This window comes from Anopheles arabiensis, chromosome 3 (genome assembly GCF_016920715.1).
Source record: "Anopheles arabiensis isolate DONGOLA chromosome 3, AaraD3, whole genome shotgun sequence".
Taxonomy (NCBI): Eukaryota; Metazoa; Arthropoda; class Insecta; order Diptera; family Culicidae; genus Anopheles; species Anopheles arabiensis.
Genome location: NC_053518.1, coordinates 13,324,402 through 13,347,502, shown reverse-complemented (window position 1 = coordinate 13,347,502; position 23,101 = coordinate 13,324,402). Strand labels below are relative to the sequence as shown.

The 23,101-nt window shown below is 43.9% G+C and overlaps 1 protein-coding gene across 4 annotated transcripts; it reads left to right on the top strand.

Moving 5' to 3' along the window:
* Positions 1 to 702: 702 nt before the first annotated feature.
* Positions 703 to 23,101, top strand: LOC120904960 (very long-chain-fatty-acid--CoA ligase bubblegum). 4 transcript variants are annotated; one of them, XM_040315513.1, is made up of 9 exons: positions 703 to 1,174; positions 13,022 to 13,464; positions 13,570 to 13,780; positions 20,208 to 20,309; positions 20,404 to 20,804; positions 20,874 to 21,324; positions 21,409 to 21,678; positions 21,796 to 21,916; positions 22,025 to 23,101. In XM_040315513.1, exons 2-9 carry the CDS (start codon positions 13,085 to 13,087, stop codon positions 22,096 to 22,098), a joined length of 2,010 nt encoding a protein of 669 aa, XP_040171447.1. In that variant the 5' UTR covers positions 703 to 1,174; positions 13,022 to 13,084; the 3' UTR covers positions 22,099 to 23,101. The 4 variants fall into 4 exon arrangements, with proteins under 4 accessions (XP_040171447.1, XP_040171448.1, XP_040171445.1 ...); XM_040315514.1 differs by lacking the exon at positions 703 to 1,174 and adding an exon at positions 6,157 to 6,255; XM_040315511.1 differs by lacking the exon at positions 703 to 1,174 and adding an exon at positions 6,751 to 6,913.

The following is a 23,101-nucleotide window of genomic DNA, read 5'->3' as shown; positions in this document are numbered from 1 at the left end:
CATAACGGTGGGGCACGAAATTGCCCTTAAAAAACGCGTGTGTGCCGCATTTGGTTTGTCGTGGTCGTGGTCGAGTGACCGACCCGGGGAGGGATGTTTTGTTTTGTTGCTACAACTGCATCTTCTAAAACCGCCCAGCACTCCTCCGCCCCCACTTACACACAAACATCATTATTGTAAATCGATAGCCTTCGCGGTCGTACGATGGATCACAAATCGCACGATCGGTGCAGGTGTTAGTCAGCAGATTGTAAGGTTGACGACGTTCGGACCGATGACGATTAACTTATCCACGATGTGCTATGTTTTTTCTGCGTCTAACAATTAGCCCTTAGAACAGTGCGCTTAAGCTTCGATTATAGCGTAAAGTCATGACGTCACCATTTTTTTACACGACACTACCAGATACGTACACATGGGGGGAAGTGTTTGCTCAAACTGTGCTGAAGTGCGTGTGGAAGCAGAAACAAAAAACAAAACTACACAAACGAACACACGCGAAACGGGAACGAGACAACACAGCATCCGATGAGACAACTAGGATTGTGTGCTGCGGAGCGAAGGAAAAGAGTCGCGCGATTAGAAGAGGAACAACAGTAATAAAAAATACCCTTGCCAGTTTTGATGGAAGAAGCCGGCAGTCCCGGTGGTGTCGCAGTGTCGAAATGACCCAACCGTCGTCGTACTTCGCTTAGTCGTTTCGCGCATCCCACAACGCACACACACAGTTCGTCGTAGTCGTCGTCGTAGTCGGCTTTGGCGGGTTTTTCCGAAGGCGGCAACGCGCGTGTTGTTGCCGATCGCAGTAGTGTTTGTACGGGACTGCCCCGGCGTCGTTTTGTGGTTTGAAAAGGGAAGGGAAGCAGTTTGTTGTGTGTTTTATTGTTCAGCTACCGACAGGGTTTATAGTTGAGAGAAGTTGCCAAAACGAATCGAATGTTTTCTACATTTGAAGCATTTGAACCAACCATAGTGTGTGTGTGTGTGCATGTGTCTATTGATCGTCCCTTAAACAGTTTGTGTTTCTAATCGTGTGGTTCCTCAAATGCGAATCGCTGTACCACAATAAAAATATCGCCTTGCCCGCGAAAGCTATTTGAAGCCGCGTGCCTGCAGCGTCAACGCGCGAAGGCCACGAGGTCGTAGCTCGCGCCATACGCGCAGAAAAGAACAGGTAAGGCTTTTGTTGTGCTACTGGTATGGTAGGGCTTGCGGTTCGTGGACGTTAGAAGGAGTGAGTGAAAGAGTTCGGTCGCTCAAAACTGTGCCAACCGAACCAAAGGAGGAAGGGAACCATTTTTGGGCTCTTGTTTATCGCATTGTCTAGGCAGACACACAGGTATCTAACGCGTGCTCGGCGCAGGTTGCTACGAGAGACGAGATCGAGAAATCCCTCCGTAGGATTAGAGAGCGAGAGAGAGAGGGAGAAAGAGAGACCATTTAGAAGAGAGAACCGAAGGTCAATAGAAGCCTATTGAGCGTGGAGGATCTGTTGCTACTGCTGCTGCCTATCCACACGCACCATGTGGGGTGAAGTGCGTGTTTTTTGTGTATGTGTGTGGTAAATGTTTGCAAATGGTAATGACCACGTTGTGCTGCTTGTCCAAAATCACGAGAGCCGCCGTCCAAAGGTCTAGTATTTTAGCAAATTTGATGATCATCAAGTTGGGGAAGCAACAAAAATACAAAAAAACATCCGTCTGCAACACACATGCTTTGTCGCGTAACTAACGATCTACGGCGATGATATTCTTATCACTTGTTTTTCCGGTTTTGTTTTTTTTTATTCCTCTCTCCGCTTTCGTCACATTTGATTCCATGCTTTCTGTTTTACTTTCTTCCGGAAGGGCAATTTTAGGGGCTCGCCGAGTTTAAGCGAGATTGTGTATGGCTGTGGCCAATGACCTCGAAAAAACCCGTTGGGTTTTGGGTTATTTTTGCTCGTTTTGTCCTCTAATTAAACACACATTTGTGTGCGAATGTTATGCTCCGTTGAAATGAGACATTTTGTCCATTTTATTGGATTTGCAAGGAGATAATTTTCGAAGATTATGACATAGAAATAACGGAACGACGCTTGAAAACGTGCTCCGGACCGGCGCATGTGGTTTTATTTTAACAGTAAAATACAACAACAACAATGTTGCTAACATTGGGTCGCGTGGTTTACACAAGTGCAATGAAACTCCACTTTGCTGATGATACACTATAGGAAAGTTCCACACATTGTGGTGGGTAAAAAGTTTGCGTTACATTTTCATGCTTCGAACCAGGTGGAAAAGCATACATGAGTATGGTATATTTTGCTTTTAACAAGGCTTAATTGTTTTATGCTTCTATAATTCTGTTGTTTTATACTTTTTTTTATTGCACAATAAAAACGAGCATTTTTTTAACTTAACACTGAAAAGAATAAAATTTCAACAAAAAGGTGTATTTGAGCTATTTTTTAAGTGTTATTGTATTTTTTCAGTTATTTTTTCATTTATACGAGCTTTACCATTGCACTGAAATTAACTAACCAAGACGATACTACATTATTCTGGGCATACAAATATGGTACCCTTCCCTTTGATTGCTGTTTTTTGTGAAATTTATTTTACAATTAATCAAAAGCGGTTCTTCTCACTAAAAATCTTTTTTGTCTTACTCATCCTATTAATTATATTCTAGAGTGTTCTTTCTATTTGACACAAAAAATGTTGATCTAATGGCTATCTATGACTAATTAGTACGAGAGGGTGCCGGAGGAGGCCATAGGAGGTTTATCGCACCAAGGTTAAGTTGTAAGCAGTTGATCGCTACACTGCAACCCATTACTCATTAAAGCGCAATAAAACATTACTTAGCGGTGTTTAAATATTGTGTAAATAATTTGTTTTACTGTTGTTCTATCTCCTGTTTTATCCACTTCACTCATTTTGTTCCCATTTCCCCCCTAGACGGAGACGCCTAGTACTTTTGTAGAATTATGGGCATCATTTTCTTAGTAATGCTATTAGCTAACAGATGGCGCTACTTCTACAAATCGATAGCGGAGCTGAGATTTTTTCGATTGAGTACTTAAATTTCTAATTTTGCTACGGTGCTTTAATAAAACTGCTCTGGGCTTAGGATGATTGAAAAGCGGTATTGGTTCGGGATCAGTTCCAGGGCCGATAAGAGTTTGGGATCAGGTGCAGTTCCTTTACTGGTTCGGGATTAATTCCAATCCGGACATGATACGTTCAAGATCAGTATGGGTTTGTTGGGATCAATTTTAGAAACAATAAAAACAGAGTACAAGATCCATGGCCGGTATAGATGTAGGATCTATTACAAACATGTAAGGCTTTAATTCCTGAACAGAACTGGGATTTGTGAGTCTTTGAATCTTGAAATTATCAAGTATCGCCTTTTAAACGCGACAAATTCGGTCTTTAGAGATCATGTGTTATTAAAATATTACATGTTCTTCATGAGTTCCTTAATAAAGAATTGCACAATTGAAGCAAATATATATTGAAGATCTTTTAAATTACTGCACATTCGATATTGCTTTTTACCATGAGTTTCTTTTTCTATTTCTATAAGAGCATAAATTTTAAATTATATGTATCAAATGCACTCATCGGCAAGCACGTGCCAATAGATAATTGGGCGTGTTTTGCTGTTGCAAAGAAACAATTACCCGCTGAAGACGTGCCCTCTCTTCGCATTGATAGTGTCAACCATTGTTCGGCAAAGATAACAGTTATGACCAATGAGACATTCCAATCATCGGATGATTCCTATCACCGCCTCAGCTGCATATAGGGTGATGTGCGTAGTGGCGTGACGACAACAAAACAATAAACCAAAATATTTGTTTGCGTACCGATGGCATGGTGTGACGATTCCACTTCATACGCTTGATGAAAAAGCTGCTCCATAAATGACATGCAAAACGGCGCTGAGGTCACACTAGCGAATCAAACGGTCGGTCACAAACTGCAATCGAGCTGCCCTTTAGTTGAGTCAAGTTCAAGTAGCATGTGGATCTCGGCCTCATTGCGAGCAACAGAATTGTTTTGCTGTTTTACAGATAAGCGCACGGCTCGAGGGGGAAAAAGTGATTGCTTTCTAATCTCTCCTAACCTTTGACGTGGCGGAGAGCAACCCAGCATCGAACTAGAGCAGCAGGAAGAGATGTGTTACATGATGATTCGTTCGGTTCCGGCATAGTGTGATTAAGACTTTCTTGCGTACAGTGTTGTACATTTTATTTCTCCTCACAACCCAGTGCCTTCGAAGTTAGGTTTTGTAGCTGTATTTTATAGGAATCCAAGTGATATGCGGTCTGTACAATGATATGTTTGTTTGTTTGTTTTACGTTCGAGAAAATGCTGTATTATAGACTCGGTATCACACACGCTCGGAGAGAAGATTTGTTTTCCTTTTTTTTTAAAGACACCACCATAAATTCAATTCCCAGTCGTAACAGCTTATTAACAACCCGAGGGGAAAGATAGGGACCCATCGGCGAATGGTTGTTGGAGCGATTAGAATTATCTTTACCCTTCGCGCGATAGTGCAGGGTTGCTTGCATGCGTAGTGGTATTGATTTATTATCTGGCACGGTTATTATCATAGCCGGGTAAGGAGTTGGGTAAAAAAACAACGTGTTTGGCGGGGTTTCGGGAGACACGAAGCACGAACGGCGTCGATATATTGCTGTACGATGGGCGATCAATGAGTTTGAGTTGTTGGCTGACGTAATTGGAAGTACAGTAAGGCGATAAGACCCGATCGTAGATTGCCGATCGGTATCAAAGCAGCGTGGAGTAGTGATGGGTCATATGTTTCAATTCACGACCCGTCCCGCAGGCGGGTGCTAGCCAGTCAGAATCGATTTTCACCCGTGGGTACAGCAGATGCGCTAGCTCGGAGTCGGAATCCGATCTAGCTCGTGGGTGTACCGAGTTCGGGTCGACTCGAATGATCAATAGGTGCAAGAAAGCCTAAGTGACTATGACCAGTTGGTGCAACGAGTTTGGATCGGGTATTGACGGAGTATTCAGTATGGTATAGTTGTGGGTTGATCTTCACGCGAGAGTGGAGCTGATATGAAAGATAGGTCAAAATAGGTAGGAAGATAGGAGAAAAATAAAAGAAGTTTGTTCTTTTACTACATCATAACTTGAATTCAAATGAATTACAATTGAATCGCCATTTAATTTATGTATCTGATCGACTCAAAGCATTCTGGATCAAAGTTTTGAGCATTCTGGATTTTGAATCAGGAACGGGTGAATCTCTATGATTCTGAATCATACATTTTTGAGAGTTCATGATCCTGAACCATAAATATTCATGTGTTTATTATGACGAATCAGAAACCTTTAACTATTCATGATCCTGAATCATTGTTTTTAGGATTTACAAGATTTCTAGCATCATCAGATTCTGAATTTCTGATTTTATTTTGTAAATGAGGTTGTATAGGAAATTAAAATTTCATTCGTAAATAATAAACCTATCCAACGTAATGATTTGTAAATGTTTTTCAAAAACAAATTGTAAATAATGAAATAAAAATGTTAAATTCCCCTAAAATAGATCACTGCATGGAAACAAACTAAAATAATTTACCGAAATACAATGACCTTTCCTCAAATGAGAGCTAATCAGTTGAATGTGGCACGTTCTGTTTTTATTCTCAAATCAATTACTTAGAACGCATACAATACTGGCAGTAGTAGGGGTACAAAGGGCGTTTTGTAGATTAGGGGACGGGGAAAAAAACTTCTAGAGCTTCATCCTGGCTTTTATTATCAGCTGTCTTTCCAACTCGTTTATATTTTTAAATACCGTCCCGTAAAAACAACTTGGTCACAAAAAGTCCTCCAACCCCGACAAAAGCATCCGGGAGGTGATATCTGCTCCAGGACGCATCCATGTTTGACCCCATGGGCGGGTAAAAATAACCACTTTCCCGGCCAGCCCAGAGGCACGACGGGCAAGAAGTGTTTTCATTCCTAAACCGCCGCCGACATGTATGCGTTATCAGGCCGCGAACCGGTGCAGCGATAGGTTGTTGCACGTTGTTGAACGGTGGTATTGGGGGGTTTGGCATGGCCCGGCAATGGTCCTTTTATCAGCAAGCGCCATCGTACGGCGGTAGTACGGTAGAACCAGCACTGTGATAGATTGTGTTTAGTGTCGACGATGAAAAGGCGCTTTAGACATGGTGTATTACCGGTTGGGGTCGCTATTTTGAGTTAGTTGTTAGTGTTAGTAAGTTAGTGATTTCGAATAATATTTTGAAAGTAATATAAAGTAAGATATGGCAGAGTTACCGTTATATGGCTTCAAATCGCTAGACTCAGAAGAAGTTGTTGTGCTACGTGTCGCTTGTGGAGGCTCAACATCAACGAAACGCATAGTCTGTGACAGTTGAAGTGAGCTTATGCAAGTTAGTTGTTTAAAATGTATTTTAGTTGGTTTGATAATCTTCAAATGTGTCCAAAAAACCAACTTCTATACTACGTGTACAACGTGTCGCTCGCATAGGGTTCCCATATGAACGTAATGAAACGTCATCGGTGGCATATTTTTGGACCGGCGCGCACGCTACGATGCAACAAGGTGCCGAGGCTCGAGCTGCCATCGGTATCAGTGTACCTCCTCTCGTTTGCCCCACCCGCTCCCATGGCACGGGAAGGTCGAGGAGGACGCGGAACCAGCAATTGATGATTAGATTACCCGTTTCGACAGGCATTTCGGGATCGGGATCAGAGGCTGGCACTGGTGGTTTCGTGGCGAGATCGAACCGTGACCGGTGCTCAGTTCTGGCGTAGCGTGCTCGGAGATCGCAGGTGAACGGTGAAAGTGGTGCGATTTGGCTGTAGTTTGGTGTGGTTGGCGTAGTATTCAGGGTTTTTTTTTGTTTCTGGTGAGTTTTGTGACGTCCACCAGGAGGTTGCATACGTGTTCGAAAGGCGGAGGAGAGTTTGTGACCATTGGAGTTCAGTCACCGGACAAACGCATTGGGACGAGTGAGTGGTTATGATTTCTGGGCGAAATAATTGATGTGATAGTAGCACCATCATGATGGGGTAAATGCTTTGGATCTTTATGTTTGATGAATTGAGATATCGTTTTTGGACGGTTTTTGGAGACTGCTGGATGGTTTAATGGCAACGTTTGAGAAGCGTTGAGATGTTTTCATAAATCTTGTGTACAACAGTAACAATTCATTCTACACCTACGGATGAGTTGGTGATTTTATAGTATCTGCATCATGGAGGTTATTGTTACCCCAAGAACATCCCAGAACATCTCAATAAATGACGACTATGAGTTGTAACAATTTTTCTGCTGATGTTTCTCAATCAGCAGAACCTATTGGTGTGTGATAGAAGTCAAAAAGGGCCAGCAGGCTCATACTGGAGATACTACCTTATCTCGCTTTAGGCTCGATAGCGCCTGTTCATTCAGAGTAACACGGAGCTGCAGGGAGATGAAGTTGTACTATCGCACAAACTGTTACGTAAACTGGTAACATCTCTCTCCCTCCCGTCCGATCAGCAGTCAAAAGAGCAAAGTTCAAGGTCCGGTGATCTCTGATAGTGACCGCTCAAAATGTGTGCTTTAGGGTGCATTTTTGTTGCTACACGATGATATATGGTGTGCCTTTCTATGTATGATTGTGTGTGTGTGTGTGTGTGTGTGTGTGTGTGTGTGTGTGTGTGTGTGTGTGTGTGTGTGTGTGTGTGTGTGTGTGTGCTCGTTTTGTACGATCATCTTATCCATGGATTTAGGATTAAATCATTTTTTCAGCATTAATAACTGGATCCTAAACACTTCCTATTGGAAATCGAGCTCCAATAGTAAACAGTTCAATTAAGCTAGTTCCGCTGTTGATTATCGTTAATGAGGGGTATTAAACCTGTCAACGATTGTGTTATCGGGATTGTCACTGGACATTGGAGCACGAAGGTGACGGTGGTGGTGGTGCGGCTGCTATTGCTGCTCACCAATTTTGGATACGCGTTTAGAGCATTGCACACACTTGTACACACTGAACATTAATGTTTTGATTAGTGGCACGCATTTTGCGTGTGCTACTGGATTGTTGCAACACCTTGGCCCGTCATCAGGCATTGTGATAAGCGTACAGCGGAGGGAACATGCGAGTACCTTGTCTACGTCGAAGGTAGAAGAGCAGCGATTGTTGACGGATTTCCCAATTGCCAAAGCAGTGTGCGTGTTGGAATTGTGATTGGCTTTTTCATTCGACATTGTCAAGTCATCGTGGGGCGACGCTTTGTTTGATACGTTGAAGGCATTTCATATGAGGAAGTACAAGGTTACCATGCATATAGAGTTAATTTAAAAAAAAGAAGCTTTGTACCAGACAAAAAGTACACGATGACCATCAGCTGATGGTTGACACAATGTTAAATATAATCTGGAATACTAATTCATAATTATATTATAAAAAAATAAAGATTATTTAATTTTGCTCGTAAACTGAAAACTGCTAACGATGATAGCCATGCATATCCCCTGATTAACCAATAAAATGCGTTCCGGAATCGTCCGTTGCATTCGGTGATTAATTTGTATAGCTCTATAATACATTGAACAGCCACTGCCCGGCCATCATTACCGTGTTCAAGGATTAATATTATCTTTGCGGAAGTGTTTGCACAAAATACGCTCCCGTGCTCCAGGCGTTGGTGCTGCTACCGGTGATAAAAATGGAATTAAATACACGGCGGACCAAATGATGATGCCTGATTGCATATGAAATGTGTATTGCCCGCAGGTGGGAAGAATGCATGTTTGCCGCTTCGCTAGCTGCATCAAGTAAACGGCTTTAATGCGTGCTGGCTACGTGCAACATGAGTTTAGCCTTCTTTGCGTGGTTGCGTGAGCTTGAGAGAGGGGATACAGCTCTCGTTCGTAGCATCAGCATCGTACCATAAATCCTGCTGCATATACGTGCAAATCCACCCAATAAAAAGCGGGAATGATGGTGGTTGTTGATATGTAGCGATAGAATTCAAATGATTTGCTGTACAAAAATAGCTTCGAGCTTCACCGGGTGTCGCCAGCTGCATGCGCCCACTCCCCACCGCAATCGCTTATCGAGGGCTCTTATCGAGGGGCTTGGTTGCGCGGGATGAGATTGCTTAAATTGCACTGTCCATTTCTGTGCGAAGCAGATATGCGCGTACCTTTGGTTGCCAGCCGAGCAGGTGCAACAGCTGATGGGAAGATGGAGCCGCAGGCAGCACCAGGCTGCTGCCAAATGGTTGGCCAATCAATCGATTAAACGGGTGAAATTAATACAATTCAATTGCCGATTGAGAGTGCAGTGCAGTCCGGTGGGTTTGCGATTGTGTTATCGCAAACCGGGAAATAACGTCACGGGAAGTGGACACGGGAAGAAATATCCCGAGTGGTACGAGTGAGCAAGCGGGAGGGCAAGATTTTATTTTTGGCCCCTTGAATGATGTGTGAAATTTGGCCGATATGATGCTATCGGTGTTGGTTGAAAGAAGGTTCATAGGCGGAAACATATGGATACTGGATCCTAAGACAATGGCAGCGGCAGAGCTTCCTACTGTTCACTATTTGTTGTTTACAGAAGGCTGAATGAATTTATAATAATATGCATTATTATAAATCAGACATTTTCTTGTCAGTCAGAAGTATTGTCCAGAGCACGATTTATCTTCCTCTTCAACTGGAATTCTTCTCCAGATGATTCCTGTTAATGATACTGGGGAGCTTCAATTGTTTGAAATATTTATGATGTGTTAATTTCAACACTAATCTGGTTAGTTCGTCCAAATAAGTTTGTCCGATATTCCAGAAGTACTTTACAGGATTGCATACGGTTTTTAGGTTATGTCCCGCATTTTGTTGGGTTTGTCCCACGATTGATTGAGTATTACCCTTTGTTGGAATTATTGATGTCAATAAATCAATGAACCAAGGCATGAATTCCAATCATTTTTGGAATCAGTTAAAAAAATCAACAAGAATCCCAAGGACAATTGTAATCTTTTTCCATCATTTTGTGAGAGAGTTTGTCTATTAGTTGGTAATTTCAAAAATGAGATGACTTTATGTGATTGATACGTGATAAATCGAGGCTCTGATTTGAATTATACTGTAGGGGTCATCATCATCATCATTCCTGATCAGTGTGATCAATGTAATGTTGTTGCATTCTCCAGCACGCTTAATCAAAAACAATAAATAATGAAATAAAATGATGAAATTGAACAGTATAATCACAATATCTAACAAACTCCTGCCAAGGTGCAAGATCCTGGAGTAGTTTCTCGATAAAACATCTAGATATCCTAGAACAAGTGATTTTAAAGTGAATCATGTGAGAAACGAGTACTCGTTTGTTTTTAATAATGTAACCAATAACTTCCAGGCATACCAGGGATGCGATATTACGGTTGAAACGTTAGCATTTGCACAAACTTATTAAATCTATCGCCCATCTGGTATGTTTACCAATCAACGAAATTGCATCGAGCTTCTGCACGATATACCTGCAGTTCCGTTTGATTGATTCGTCCATCACATTTACTTTCTCGCATGGTGTCTTCCCTTCCGCTCAAGGGATGTTCGCTTTGATGAGGTTGGATGATTCTTTGAGAGATTACTTCGTACCGGCAAAGTCATAAAAATAGACCATCTCGTCGATGCTGTAGCATCATGGGCAACGATGCACACCAAAACACAACATTCCTAATAGTCCTGAGGACACTTATCGTGCGCCGGTTTGCATCAGCGCATGTAGGCACCGACCGATGGAGTTGTGATGGAAAGTGCAGTAAAGAAATTACAGCTTCCATCATATGGTGGTGTATGGTGTGCTATCCGGAAGTGATAGTATTCTCGGGCATTACTTTCGGCCCGGCCACGCCATCGAGTGCTACAGCATTTTGGTAACTCGTTTTTCTTCTTGTTCTTCTTCATCATCTTGTGCTACGGATAACGTTGTTGATGCTGCTGATGCTATGGCCCTTGTGCTGCTCCTATTCACAAACAGCTTATCCCATACGTATTGCAGCCATTTCAGTGGGTTATGGTGTATGGTCTGATGATGGCCGCAAGGAGGCAAAGTTTTCGGTTGTTTCGGGGTTGTTTCTCTACCTCAACCTCGGCCAATCCAATCCACGACCTTACAAACGTGGCTAAGAAATGGTCGAGCAGCAAGTTTGCGAAAGTCGAAGTTCGGCTTGCTTTGCCCCGAAGGCGGGTGCGGGCATACTGAATGGTGCTGCAGAATCTGTCGGTGCTCATAAATAGGGATTTTACGGTTTTACAATCGTGGCCCGGCATCCCCAGGGAGCGCATCGATGCTGCTGCCGAGCCACACTCCCGCCCTTTGCTTTGGTCGTGATGTGGCGCACCATGGCAAGTGCAAATATTGGCCGACTGCTGGACGACCGCATAGTACCAGCGCGTTGCATATGCTGCATTTTATCCTATTTTATCATCACACGCGAAATACCGCCCAAGATGCTATCGGCGGAGAGTAACGGGAGAGCTTTTTCGGGGGTGTTTTGCCCATTTTCGTGTACGAGTGGTTGGGATTTTTCGACAAAGTGTTTGAGAGAATCTCTCTTTATGTGTGTGTATGTGTCAGGAGTGTACTCTGGAGCCCTATTGGTACCGGCACCTCGCTTCCCACTCCTCTCCATTGATTGCTTCAAGGGGGGTTTCGGTTCACTTTCGGGTTGAACCGGCGGTGCGGTATATCGCGTGGTTAGGATCTATCGTTGGCCACCGTTCCCCGCAAAAAAAAGAAAACCCATGACAAACTGTGTAACAAGAACTATTAGTCTTGGTTATGTCCTGTTCCGAATCGACGATGCATCATCATCGTACTCGAGTCTCCCCTTTCGAGTTTCTGTGGCTGTGGCGACTGATGTTTGAACCGAAACCGGCAGCGTGCACTCTGGTGTCGGTGAAGTGTGCCATCAGTAGTCATCAGTTTCATCCATCGCATCCTCTCCACTTCTGGAGCTGTCCTTAAGCTGTGCTCAAAATATTGTGCAATAACCCAGAATTGTGTTACCACGCTTTTTTGTTTGTTTGTTGGTGTGCTGTTGCTGTCTGTACGTCCACGTTGTTCGCGTGTTTGAAGTGTTGAAGGTATTGCATGCTTTCTTTTTGCCGCCTCCACTTGCTTGGTGCTGTTGAATTTTGAGCTCAGTGAAATTGGGAAGTCTAGTGGCAAACTCTTCTGGCTGGAAAAACAGATAAAGTCCGATATGGCGACCATGTCCAAGGAGTGTCACAGCGCTGGTGTGTGGATTGTTTGCATGCAACGTGGTGCAACATGGCGCTGCTTCCGCTTCCTTTCTTATTTGGTTGGATTATCTGGTGCGCATCATCATGTATGTAATACCCTTGATACGTTGATGGTGATTACCCGTTATCAATCAAGCTCGCATGTCAGTTGTCGCATGTTTTTTTTCTCTTTGAGGATGCACGTCACGTACTCTGCGTCGAACGTCTTCTCGTCAACGGCAACATGTGGTTGTGGTATGGATTTTGCACGATAAACAATGGAATAGAGAAGCTTCAATATGGATACTGCATCGTACTATGAGTATAGCAGATGTTTTGTAAATTTAAAGCGCCATCTATCAAGCAACAGAACAAACAAGCATGCTAGTAGCGCTTAATAAGCTGTTATTAAACTTTCAACGTCAAATCATTTGTATTTTTCCTCGCAACGCTTTCCCTTTACCATTAAATGACGTCAAATACGCGTCCTCCACCACATCCTCGTGACAGCAGCACTCGCCCGATACATGACGATGCAAATATTGGAGCAATCGAATTAGCGTGTAATCGCGACGATTGAGCGTGATCGTTAGATAAAGACCCTTTTATGGTGTACTGCGCTATCGCATTAATAACCTCGCTGTATTGCATTAGATTGTGCTTTAGAAGTCAGTCCATGCTGTTTTGCTTCATTAACCGTTTATTGCATTTTTTTTCTTCTTTTTTTCAGCCGCGTAGCGTCACACGCCAGCAGGTGATCGATTCCCAACTACCGCAACAGGCTTAGACAACGATGCCTGGACAGGAGGAGAATGGACAGATTCCGGCCGGGCCGACGGGCCGCGTCCTGCCCGCCGACAGCTACACCTCGACCGATCCGGCCGTCCCGGTGAAGCTGCGCATCGCCAAGGAAGGGTTGGCCTCGCTCGACCCCCTGTCCGTGCCGGACCTGATGAACCGTACCGTGCGCGACCATCCCGACCATCCGGCGATGGTGTTCCGGAACGCGCAGAAACAGTGGCAAACCGTGACGTATCGCGAGTACCGCGAACGGGTCCACCATATGGCGAAGGTGTTTATTAAGCTTGGGCTGGAGCCGCACCACACCGTGGCGGTGCTGGCGTTCAACAGCCCGGAATGGTTCGTGTCCGAGCTGTCGGCCATTCACGCCGGGTAAGCATTAGTAGGGCTTTTTTGGTGTGTGTTTGCTACTGTGTTCACACTAAAACATTCATTGGTACGTTTTTTAATCCATTTTTTTCCCCTGTCTATTTGCAGAGGTATCATCACCGGCGTGTACACGACCAACTCGGCCGAATCGGTACAGCACGTGCTGGAAAGCTCCCGGGCCCAGATCGTCGTGGTGGACGATGCGAAGCAAATGGAGAAAATCTGCTCCATTCGTCAGAACCTGCCGCACCTGAAAACCGTCATTCAAACGATGCCACCGTACGCACCGTACGTCAAGCGGGACGATGGCTTCTATCGTGTAAGTTTCAGTATCCTCCTCACACGCCACAGTGAAATTGAGTTTCCTGTGGCGTTTTTTCTTCTTTCACATTCACTTATCAACGTTCAGCACATGTATTCACAGGGACGTTTTTGAGGGGGTGTTTTTTCGTTGTCGCTTTGGTTTGGTTTGGTTTGGTCAGCAAGCTTTACGAATGTGGCTCAAGTGACCAGTCAGCACCATTGGCCATTGGAGTTATGAGGGGCTTTTTTTTGTCCCGTGCACGATATCTTTTATGCGCGTTCAATGGTTTTGCATCCCTTTGCACACTCACTTCATTTGAGCCACGGGGAAACATCAAACGCCGCGTAGTCGGTGTAGTGTGATGGTGTGGAATGTATGTTTTTATATCAATTCAAGCACTGTTGTAAATCAACAGTTGCAATTGGCCTTTCGGGTCCGTATCGGGATCGGTGCTTTTTGTTTGCTCTCTCGCTTTCTCTCTTTCTTTCGCCAGGGTCAATCGAGTAATGAGTCAGTTGGATGTCTATCTTTTTTTTGTTGTAAATTATTGAAGTGTTACTGTGCTTTATCATATGCGTGTCGGTTGACCCCTTGAGCAATTCGATTCCCGTTTTAAAAACTGCCTGTTTTGTAACTTTATACAGCAACTCTTTTTATCAGTGTTATAGAACATTGATTAAGCTAATGGGTAATAGCAATAGCGCGCACCTTTCTTTCATTAACTAAACAGTAGTTTTGTTACTTTGATCACTCCCTGAATACACTGACGAACTCATAGGCCTCGATTGAATATAATTTATAGTTGAACTATCGTTTAACGATTATGCTTAATTGATGTACTCTTTAAGCTTCACTGATTTCTACTTGATTTGAGTTGACAAGTTATAATTCTAAAGTATTTTTTAAATCATAAAAATCAATGTCAAAAAGAAATCAAGAAGAGGCAAAGATTCTCCTACGAAGACGGGTTTTGTGTACTAAACAAGATGACATTATAGTCAACCAAAACAATATTAGTCAATACTATGTCTAAAGGCATTTTTCCCATTTGATCTTAGAGGAATTATCGTTACAATACTGTCGAACATACAACCTAAGCACGAGTTTGGAAACCAGCCGAATGGCTTTTTTCGATATGTTTTCGTTTTTGATAAGCACTTCGATGGCTTTAAAAAGAGGGGGGGGGGTGGTCCCGTGGTACAGTCGTCAACTTGAACGACTCAATAACATGCACGTCATGGGTTCGAGCCTAGAATGGACCGTTCCCCCGTATCAAGGATTGACTCTCCGGCTGCGTGGTAATGAATTAAGTCTCGAAAGCCTATATATGCCGGTATGTCCGCGTAGGACGGTTACACCAAATAGAAGAAGAGGGTTTAAAAAGAGGATTGTCTTGAAACACTGTTGTAATAGTGCGTTAGTGCACATTTAGTCGAAGCTGGTGTTGGATATTGTTGTAACAAAAAAGGCACACTTTCTCAGGATTCCACACACTTCACATGCTTTAACGTATAATTGATGCATTTTACTATGTTTGACATTGGTTGGATTCAGTTGTTTTAATTATTAATTATTAAAATGTTATACGCATGTATATTAAAGACGCTAGAAACATCTTAAGAAGCCGAATTTTACTATCTTATTAGAGTAAAACTTAAATTTCCAACATATTATGAGTTTCTACTACTTCAATCCATGAATGCGGGTATTGGTTAGCTTTTGGAGGATAAAATACAATATCATTAATTACAAATATTTAAAGATTTCCGTAGAACTATGAAACCAAACGGTGTTCGAAAAGATATTTTAGTGTCACACAATAAATTAGAAATTTATTGATTTTGAACTATTTTAATTTTGACCTTGATTGATCATTTGAACTACTGTCGTTCAGCAAATCGTTTGATGTGCTTACTGTAGTGGAAATAAAAATAAGTATGTTTCTAATGAAAAAAAAAAAACACACACATATTCACTCCACAAAGGAATAGCAAATGACAGTGAGGTGTTTTCAATTCAATTAGAATATTATTGGATTTTCCATTATCAACCTGTGGTGTGTGTGGGGTGTCAGAACGCTTCGAGAGCTGGTGGACATAATATCAAAGGGTACAATCCTAGGAGGAGTAACAAAAAAAAAAAATAAAAAAATACTCGTATCAAATTATATCGAAATTTCCTCCGCTGTTTCTGTCTCTCCCATTTCCCGCGGGAGTGTAGCGTGTGAAAAAAGAATGGATAATAGCTTTCATCTGCTTTATCGGCGTGTTGAGGAAAAAATAAAGAGGAAAGCAAGTTTTTTGTTTCTGCTCACTGTGCTCCACCGCGCTCTCGCTTTACTCCCCACTGCACGGGCAATGAGAGATCCAATCGGTAAAATCCGCATTAAAATTCATTCCGCTAGCAAAACGTGCCGTGGAGGGGTCTTTTTTCGTATTAACCTGCAGGCAAATAGTACTGGCCTGGGCCTGGGACGGCCAACGGAAGCGAAATTGCACCGTGCACGAATTTGCACATCACACCGCCGGCGGGGGCTCTCTCTGCACTGAAAGGTGTAGAAATTAGCAAAAAGCAAACATAAAATGCTGCGAATTGGATTAAATTAGCAAAATGGCACTAGAAGAAGTGGCCGAATAGCTCTAGCAGCGGGGAATGCTTTAACTAATTGCAGATTGGGATCATTTTAATGAGTGGGGGGGCTTTCGTGTATTGTGCTTTTCTTGTTTCCCCGTAGAAACTAATGAATAGTGAGCAGGTTTTGCAGAGCAAAGGTTAGGAGGTTTCATTTCAGTTTCTTCAATGATGTGTTATTTAATGGAAAACGAATGAAGGGCGCAGTGTGCCATTCTTTGATCAAGGGGATATTTTTCAAATTAAAATTGATAACGATATGGTTGTGTAAGCTTCCAGCCAACCTTAAAGTATCATTTTTTGTTGTTACTTTTTTGCTTGACCTTTTTTAATTATCACTTTTCCTGAACTCATTTCAAAACCATTAGAAAAACGCTAACCTTTGGTTAAACTAAGCGCCCCCTCTTGCTAGGGTCACTGGACTGGTAGGAAAAACTAAAAAAAAAATCACATCGATCGGATCGGCAAAGCTCAAAAGCAGCTGCAAAAGAAAAAAAAAAACAAACCTGCAGCTACAACATCATTAATCATACCGTGTGAGGTGATTTTTCTTTTGCGCTCTCCCATTTTACTTCAAAGAAGGTTTTTATTCCTTCTTTCATTTGCCATCATCACCACGACCAGCACCACCACCACCACCAACCATGCGGTGGCATGTGGTTCTTTCTTGGGGGGCGTAGGAGGCGGTTACATCGGTTCGACATATTCTCACTTGTCATTTCACTTTCGATTGCCCCACCGGGTGTAGGGCGAGGGCGAAATCTCGTGCTGCTCAAACTGCTGCAAACTCAACATTGTCGCATCATCATCAGCATCATCGGCAGCCTCAGTGTGGAGGTCGGATGATCGAAGCCCGCCGTTGGTTGGGAGGGAGGCACAGCATTTCTGTGCCTTAAAAATCTACCATTGGAGAGAACATTATTTCACACGGACGCCCCAGTTCCGAACGGCTTCCGTCCCATGTGTACAACCCCGCTGCTGGCTTGGTTCCATATTACTTCTACACTTGCCCCTGGGAAGCTGTGGAGACGCGCACGGATCCCTTACCATTTTCCAGCGCGAACAAACCAAAGCGTTCCAATGTATCATAAATAATCGGACCAAATAAATCACACCATCGCCTTCTTCCGCTTTGCGGCTAGCGAGCGCGCTTGGTAGAGAGAAACATTTTCGACAGCAAATTGCTACCAATTCATGGCAGCAGGAAGTAGTGTAGCAGGACCTCCCCCGAACGACGAGCCGTTGCAACCGGCGTTTTCTTAGTGCGGTAGAACTCCACGACCTGTACCGATCCAATCATGTTCCAATTTTGTGGCCAAACGATGGGACTTCTGTGAGGGGGGAATGTGTCGATGGGTGAGGGATGTTTTCGACTGCCTTTGAAGGATAGAATACGCTGGTTGGTGGTTGGTTTGGATACAAATAGTCAATTTTCTTCAGCGCATGATTGATATGTTTGGGTACCTTGCGTGTGCGCGTTTGTAGCCGGCGTGCTGGGCATTTGTAGGGAAATATTAATTTATCATACTGTAGAGTGCTGCGCTAGTTCAAGGACAAAATAACACTTGAATGTGGGAGGAAGTTTCCATTTTCCATTTTGCAAAACACACGCTCTCTCTATATCTCAATATTTTGAATATCTTTAAGATTGTAGCCGGTAATACCGGTTGCGAGAAATAAGAAAAGATGGGGCAGTATGCCCATGCTAGTAATGAAATGGCTATTTCTGATTTAGATCATCAGTTTGAAACGAATTCCAAACATATTTGTTAGAAGTGGTGGAACATATTCTGCTTCTGACGAACCATGGAATGTTGTGGATAGTCCTTGCCCATCAAATGATGGTAACTTTTTCTGGATATAAAAGTCCAATGTGTTTAACATCAATTCAAGTATTTTATACAGTAAGGCAATATCAGTTTTGTTTGTCTTTTTATAATTCTTGTAATGCACATGCAAAAAAAACTTATCTTTTGCCTAATAATATATTGTTATGTGGCTTTGTTGTTTTTGTATTTCAACTTTATGAATTTATGACTTATAGTTACCAAAGTTTAATTGGATTGATTCACCACACCGATTGTCAAATGCAAAAAAATCCTTTCAGTTGATTTTTAAAAATCTTTCAAAAACTAACAAACTTGTAATCGTCAGACATAGTCGTATGAAATTATTAATCTAATAGCACAAACCATCCAATTCAAGTGGAACTACACAAATAATAGGTTTATTTAGAAGAAAACAGCCAAATTCGACGTTTACGATACGTTATTAATTCGATCCGTTCTCGTAGTACAATCGTCAACTCGTGCGACTTAACAACATGCCCGTCATGGGTTCAATCCCCAAATGGACCGTGCCGCCATACGTAGGACTGACTATCCTGCTATGGGGGGGAATCAATTAGTCACTGAAAGCCAAAGCCCACAAGTGGTGCAGGCAGGCCTTGACCGACAACGGTTGTTGAGCCAAAGAAGAAGAAGATATGAAGATTAATTCGATAAGATATGTGTTTTTGGATTCAGAAATTTCCCCAGAAATGATTAAAAATAATCTAATTTTTCATTTTAATAGTAAAAATAGGTAGTAGCATAGCATGAGTCTGATAATTCAGAATATGCATCAGGAACATTGATTGATATTTTTAAACGGATAAAAAAAAACATTTTAAAGCAAACAAGCGTGTGAATTATTTGGACACACGTACCAAATGATGTTATTAAAGGTCCTCTTTTTCTTCAAGACCCGATACTCCCATAACGACTTCTTCCCTTCAGTCTTGTTTGAATCGCGTAGATGATGATGGAAAGAAATGATTCTGCACTGCACGGAAGACAAAGCTTCATCCCACATAAACCGACCGAGAACATGCTTTTCCACCTCATGCGGGTTCTGTTCTGTTGGCACTAATAAAAAGGGGGGATACCACATAACGATACGACTTCGCTTATGTCGAAACAAAGCACGGAAAACAAAGCAATCTTTAAAGTATCTACAGAACGGGGAACCCGGTTCCTTTACCCCTTTTAGAAGATGGCTTCTGTATCCCTCCTTTTCCTCCCTGATTTTTATCGAAAGGATTCGTGGGTTAACCATACCATCGATTGCATTGCGGAAGTTGTCAATTGTCTCGTGGGAATTGCTAATGAAAGAAGGCAAATAGGGAGAAGAAAAAAACCAGCCGAATACGAAAAAACGACGATTGCTTGAACTTGCAACGCGTGCGTGTGGCTGTGTTTGCACAAGACAATTTCCACTTCAGGACACGTTTTCTTCCTGCCAGCACAAACAAACGGCAAAGGCAACGAAGGCAAGGCATTCGTGGGTGCTATTATTTTTTTTCCTTCACCAAGCCCACCAAAATTGCGCCTCAAAATGACTTCATGCCAGGTCGTGACTGGACTGCGGACACGAATCACCAATCTGTGGTTGCGCATAACCGGTCCACGGCTGGCAGCTTCCGATGTCGGAAGAAAATAGGTGAAATGGTTGCGTTTTTCTCTCACTTTTAACGATCTACATTCTCCTTTGCCGGGCTATGAGTGTGGAAAGAACTCGTTCTGTTTGGCAGATGAAGATGTCCCGTCCCATTCCCTCTGTGACAAACCGCACCGCAAACGATGTGTGATTACGTTACGGGACATTTGGCCAAAATTGCTCCATTGCTATGTTCGGGGTGGTTTAATTCCTTAGATGGTACTTTAATTTACTGCTTCCGCAATTTAACTCACCATTAAAAGATTATTTTTAAAACAATTTTAAAGCAATACAATACTTTAACTTTTTCGTTTCTTTTCATTTTTTATTGCAGTGGTCGGAGCTGGAAGAAATGAACGTTGATGATGTGGAAGAAGAGTTTAACAGACGCCTTGCCAACATCGCCATCAATCAATGCTGCTGTCTGGTGTACACGGTAAGGGAGAAACTCTTTCCTGTTCGAACCAACGCTGCGAAAAGTGTGCCGCACCATGGCTAAATTCGCTTCCCATTGTTTCCTCTCCCTCCAGTCCGGTACGGTAGGCAATCCGAAGGGTGTCATGCTCAGCCACGATAACTTCACCTGGGACTCGTACGCAATCGGCAAGCGGCTGCACCAGATACGGTACGCCGAGGAGGTGCTCGTGTCCTTCCTGCCGCTCAGCCACGTCGCCGCCCAGATGGTGGACATCTTCCTGACGCTGCAGTTCGCCTGCACCGTGTACTTCGCCGACAAGGATGCGATGAAGGGCACGCTGCTCCACACGCTGCAGGAAGCGAAACCGACGCGCATGCTGGCGGTGCCGCGCGTCTACGAGAAGATCCAGGAGAAGATGCTCGCGATCGGTGCCCAGAGCGGGGCGGCCAAGAAGCTAGTGGCCGGCTGGGCGAAGAGTGTAACGCTGCAGCACCATCTGGACGCCATGGAAGGGTGCGTATGGGATAGTTTTAGTTTTTTTACAAAATTTTGTTACAGTTCCGCTTTGCTCTCCGTCCACAGCAAACCCACCAACTCGTGGCAGTACCGTCTGGTGAAGAACTACATCCTGTCGAAGGTGAAGGATGCGCTCGGGTTTAGCCGCTGCCTGACGCTGGCAACGGCCGCCGCACCGATGGACCGCGAGACGAAGAAGTACTTCATGAGCCTGGATCTGCCGATCATGGAAGCGTTCGGCATGTCGGAAACGTCCGGTGCGCACTCGCTAACCGCACCGGATAGCTACAACTTTGACACGATCGGCAAACCGCTCGGCGGCTGTGAGACGAAAATCGACAAACCGGACGAGCGAGGGCACGGTGAAATCTGCATGCGGGGCCGCCACGTACTGATGGGCTACATTGGCGAGGAGGGCAAAACGCGCGAAGCCGTCGACGACGATGGATGGATGCATTCGGGCGATGTGGGATATCTGGACGAGGCTGGCTTCATGTACATTACGGGACGCATCAAGGTATGTGGGGAGATTCGAGTAGTTTACCCTTTTGCGGTTTTGCTAATCGCTCCCTTTTTTTGTTTGTTTGCTGGCTCACCGCAGGAACTTATTATCACTGCGGGCGGTGAAAACATCCCGCCAGTGCACGTGGAGAATCTCGTGAAGAATGAGCTGCCGTACGTGAGCAATGCGTTCCTGGTGGGCGATAAGCGCAAGTTCCTGACCATGCTGCTCACGCTCAAAACGCAGATGAACCTCGACAGCGGCGAACCGAAGGACGAACTGACGCCGGAAACGATCGCCGCGCTGAAGGAGCTCGGCGTGGAGTACAGCAAGCTGAGCGAGATCCATGCAGCTGGTCCCTGCCCGAAGGTAGCGTGTTGTTTTTGGGTTATTGGATGACTTGTTCGACCCAGCCGTTCATAGGAGCTGGCGTCACAAAATGTGATTGATTAATTGAGCTCCGTCGCTTTGTCGTCTTTTTCACAGGTGCTGAAAGCACTCCAGGAAGGAATCGATCGTGCCAACCAGAAAGCCATCTCGAACGCACAGAAGATTCAAAAGTTTGCCCTACTGAAGTCTGACTTTTCCGTGCCTGGCGGCGAGCTAGGTACGTCCCCGGATGCCGCCAACCCTACCCAGTGAGCTATTTTTACTAAAACTTTTTCCTTTCTTTTCTTCTCTCTCTGTTTCTTCCATCTCCATCCTACCCGCGCAGGCCCTACGTTGAAGATCAAACGTAACGTCGTGGCGGAAAAGAACAAGGACATTATTGAAAAGTTCTACGCATAGAAACAAAGCCCGGCGCTTAAATTCGGTTTATCGTCTTTTGCGAAACAAGTTGTGCAATGTATGCTAAGTTTTCTTTCGTTATCGGTTTTGTTTTGCGAAGCGTTCCGGGGCGTTCGCTTCCGCACACACACGCAACCCTCTCCGAACCGCACCCAGAACCGCACGGGACCACCATTCGGTGGGGGGGGGGGGGGTGTGCGTGCGCTTAGTGGTTTAGTGGTAACATGTTTTGCAAAATGTTTCCTTGCTTCTTTGCAATTGATATCGTTTAAGAGTATCGTAGATAGTGTGAAAAACACGGACGGACACACACACACAGATATATAACAAAATTATGTAAGCATTCTGCATATTTCTGCGCTGTTTTTTGTGGCATTGCGGAAAGCGGAACACGATGGGACTGGTGCGACACTATTAGAACGGTATGGCGGGTGCTAAAAAGGCCACGCTAGCCGCTACAAACGCGCGCGCGTGTAGCGTGATTGTTTAGCCTTAACGTTTTAGCCCCAGCGCTAAACAATAATTTCCGATAAGTTTGTTACCACATTTGTTTTTTGTTTTCTCCTCATCCCCTATTCGTAAGTTGTTTGGTGATATTATGTAGAGTTGTTTACGCCCGGAAGTGGTGCAAATCGAGAGTGAACGCATAGTGCCAGACGCAATGGGTGAACGAATGGGCGAACGAAGCGTAGTGGTTGTAGCAGTTGTCCCTACTTTCGTCCCTTGTTGTAATATTATGATGTACAAAGAAGCCGTTCCCGGCCGATGTATCGCGCGTAATGTCAAGTTAAGCCCAGTGGTTAGTTTGCGCTTCGGTACGTTCAATCGATACAGCGACTAGGGATGGGAAAGACAATTACGCTCAACGCACGGACGGCTTCGCTGTAAATAGATGACCTGTGCGTTTAGGCTTTCTTAATCGTCTAGGGAGCGCCACGATTCGTACGAAAAGAGGAATAAAAATCCCAAACACCGACCGGGTTTGTTTTGTAAGACTAGAAAA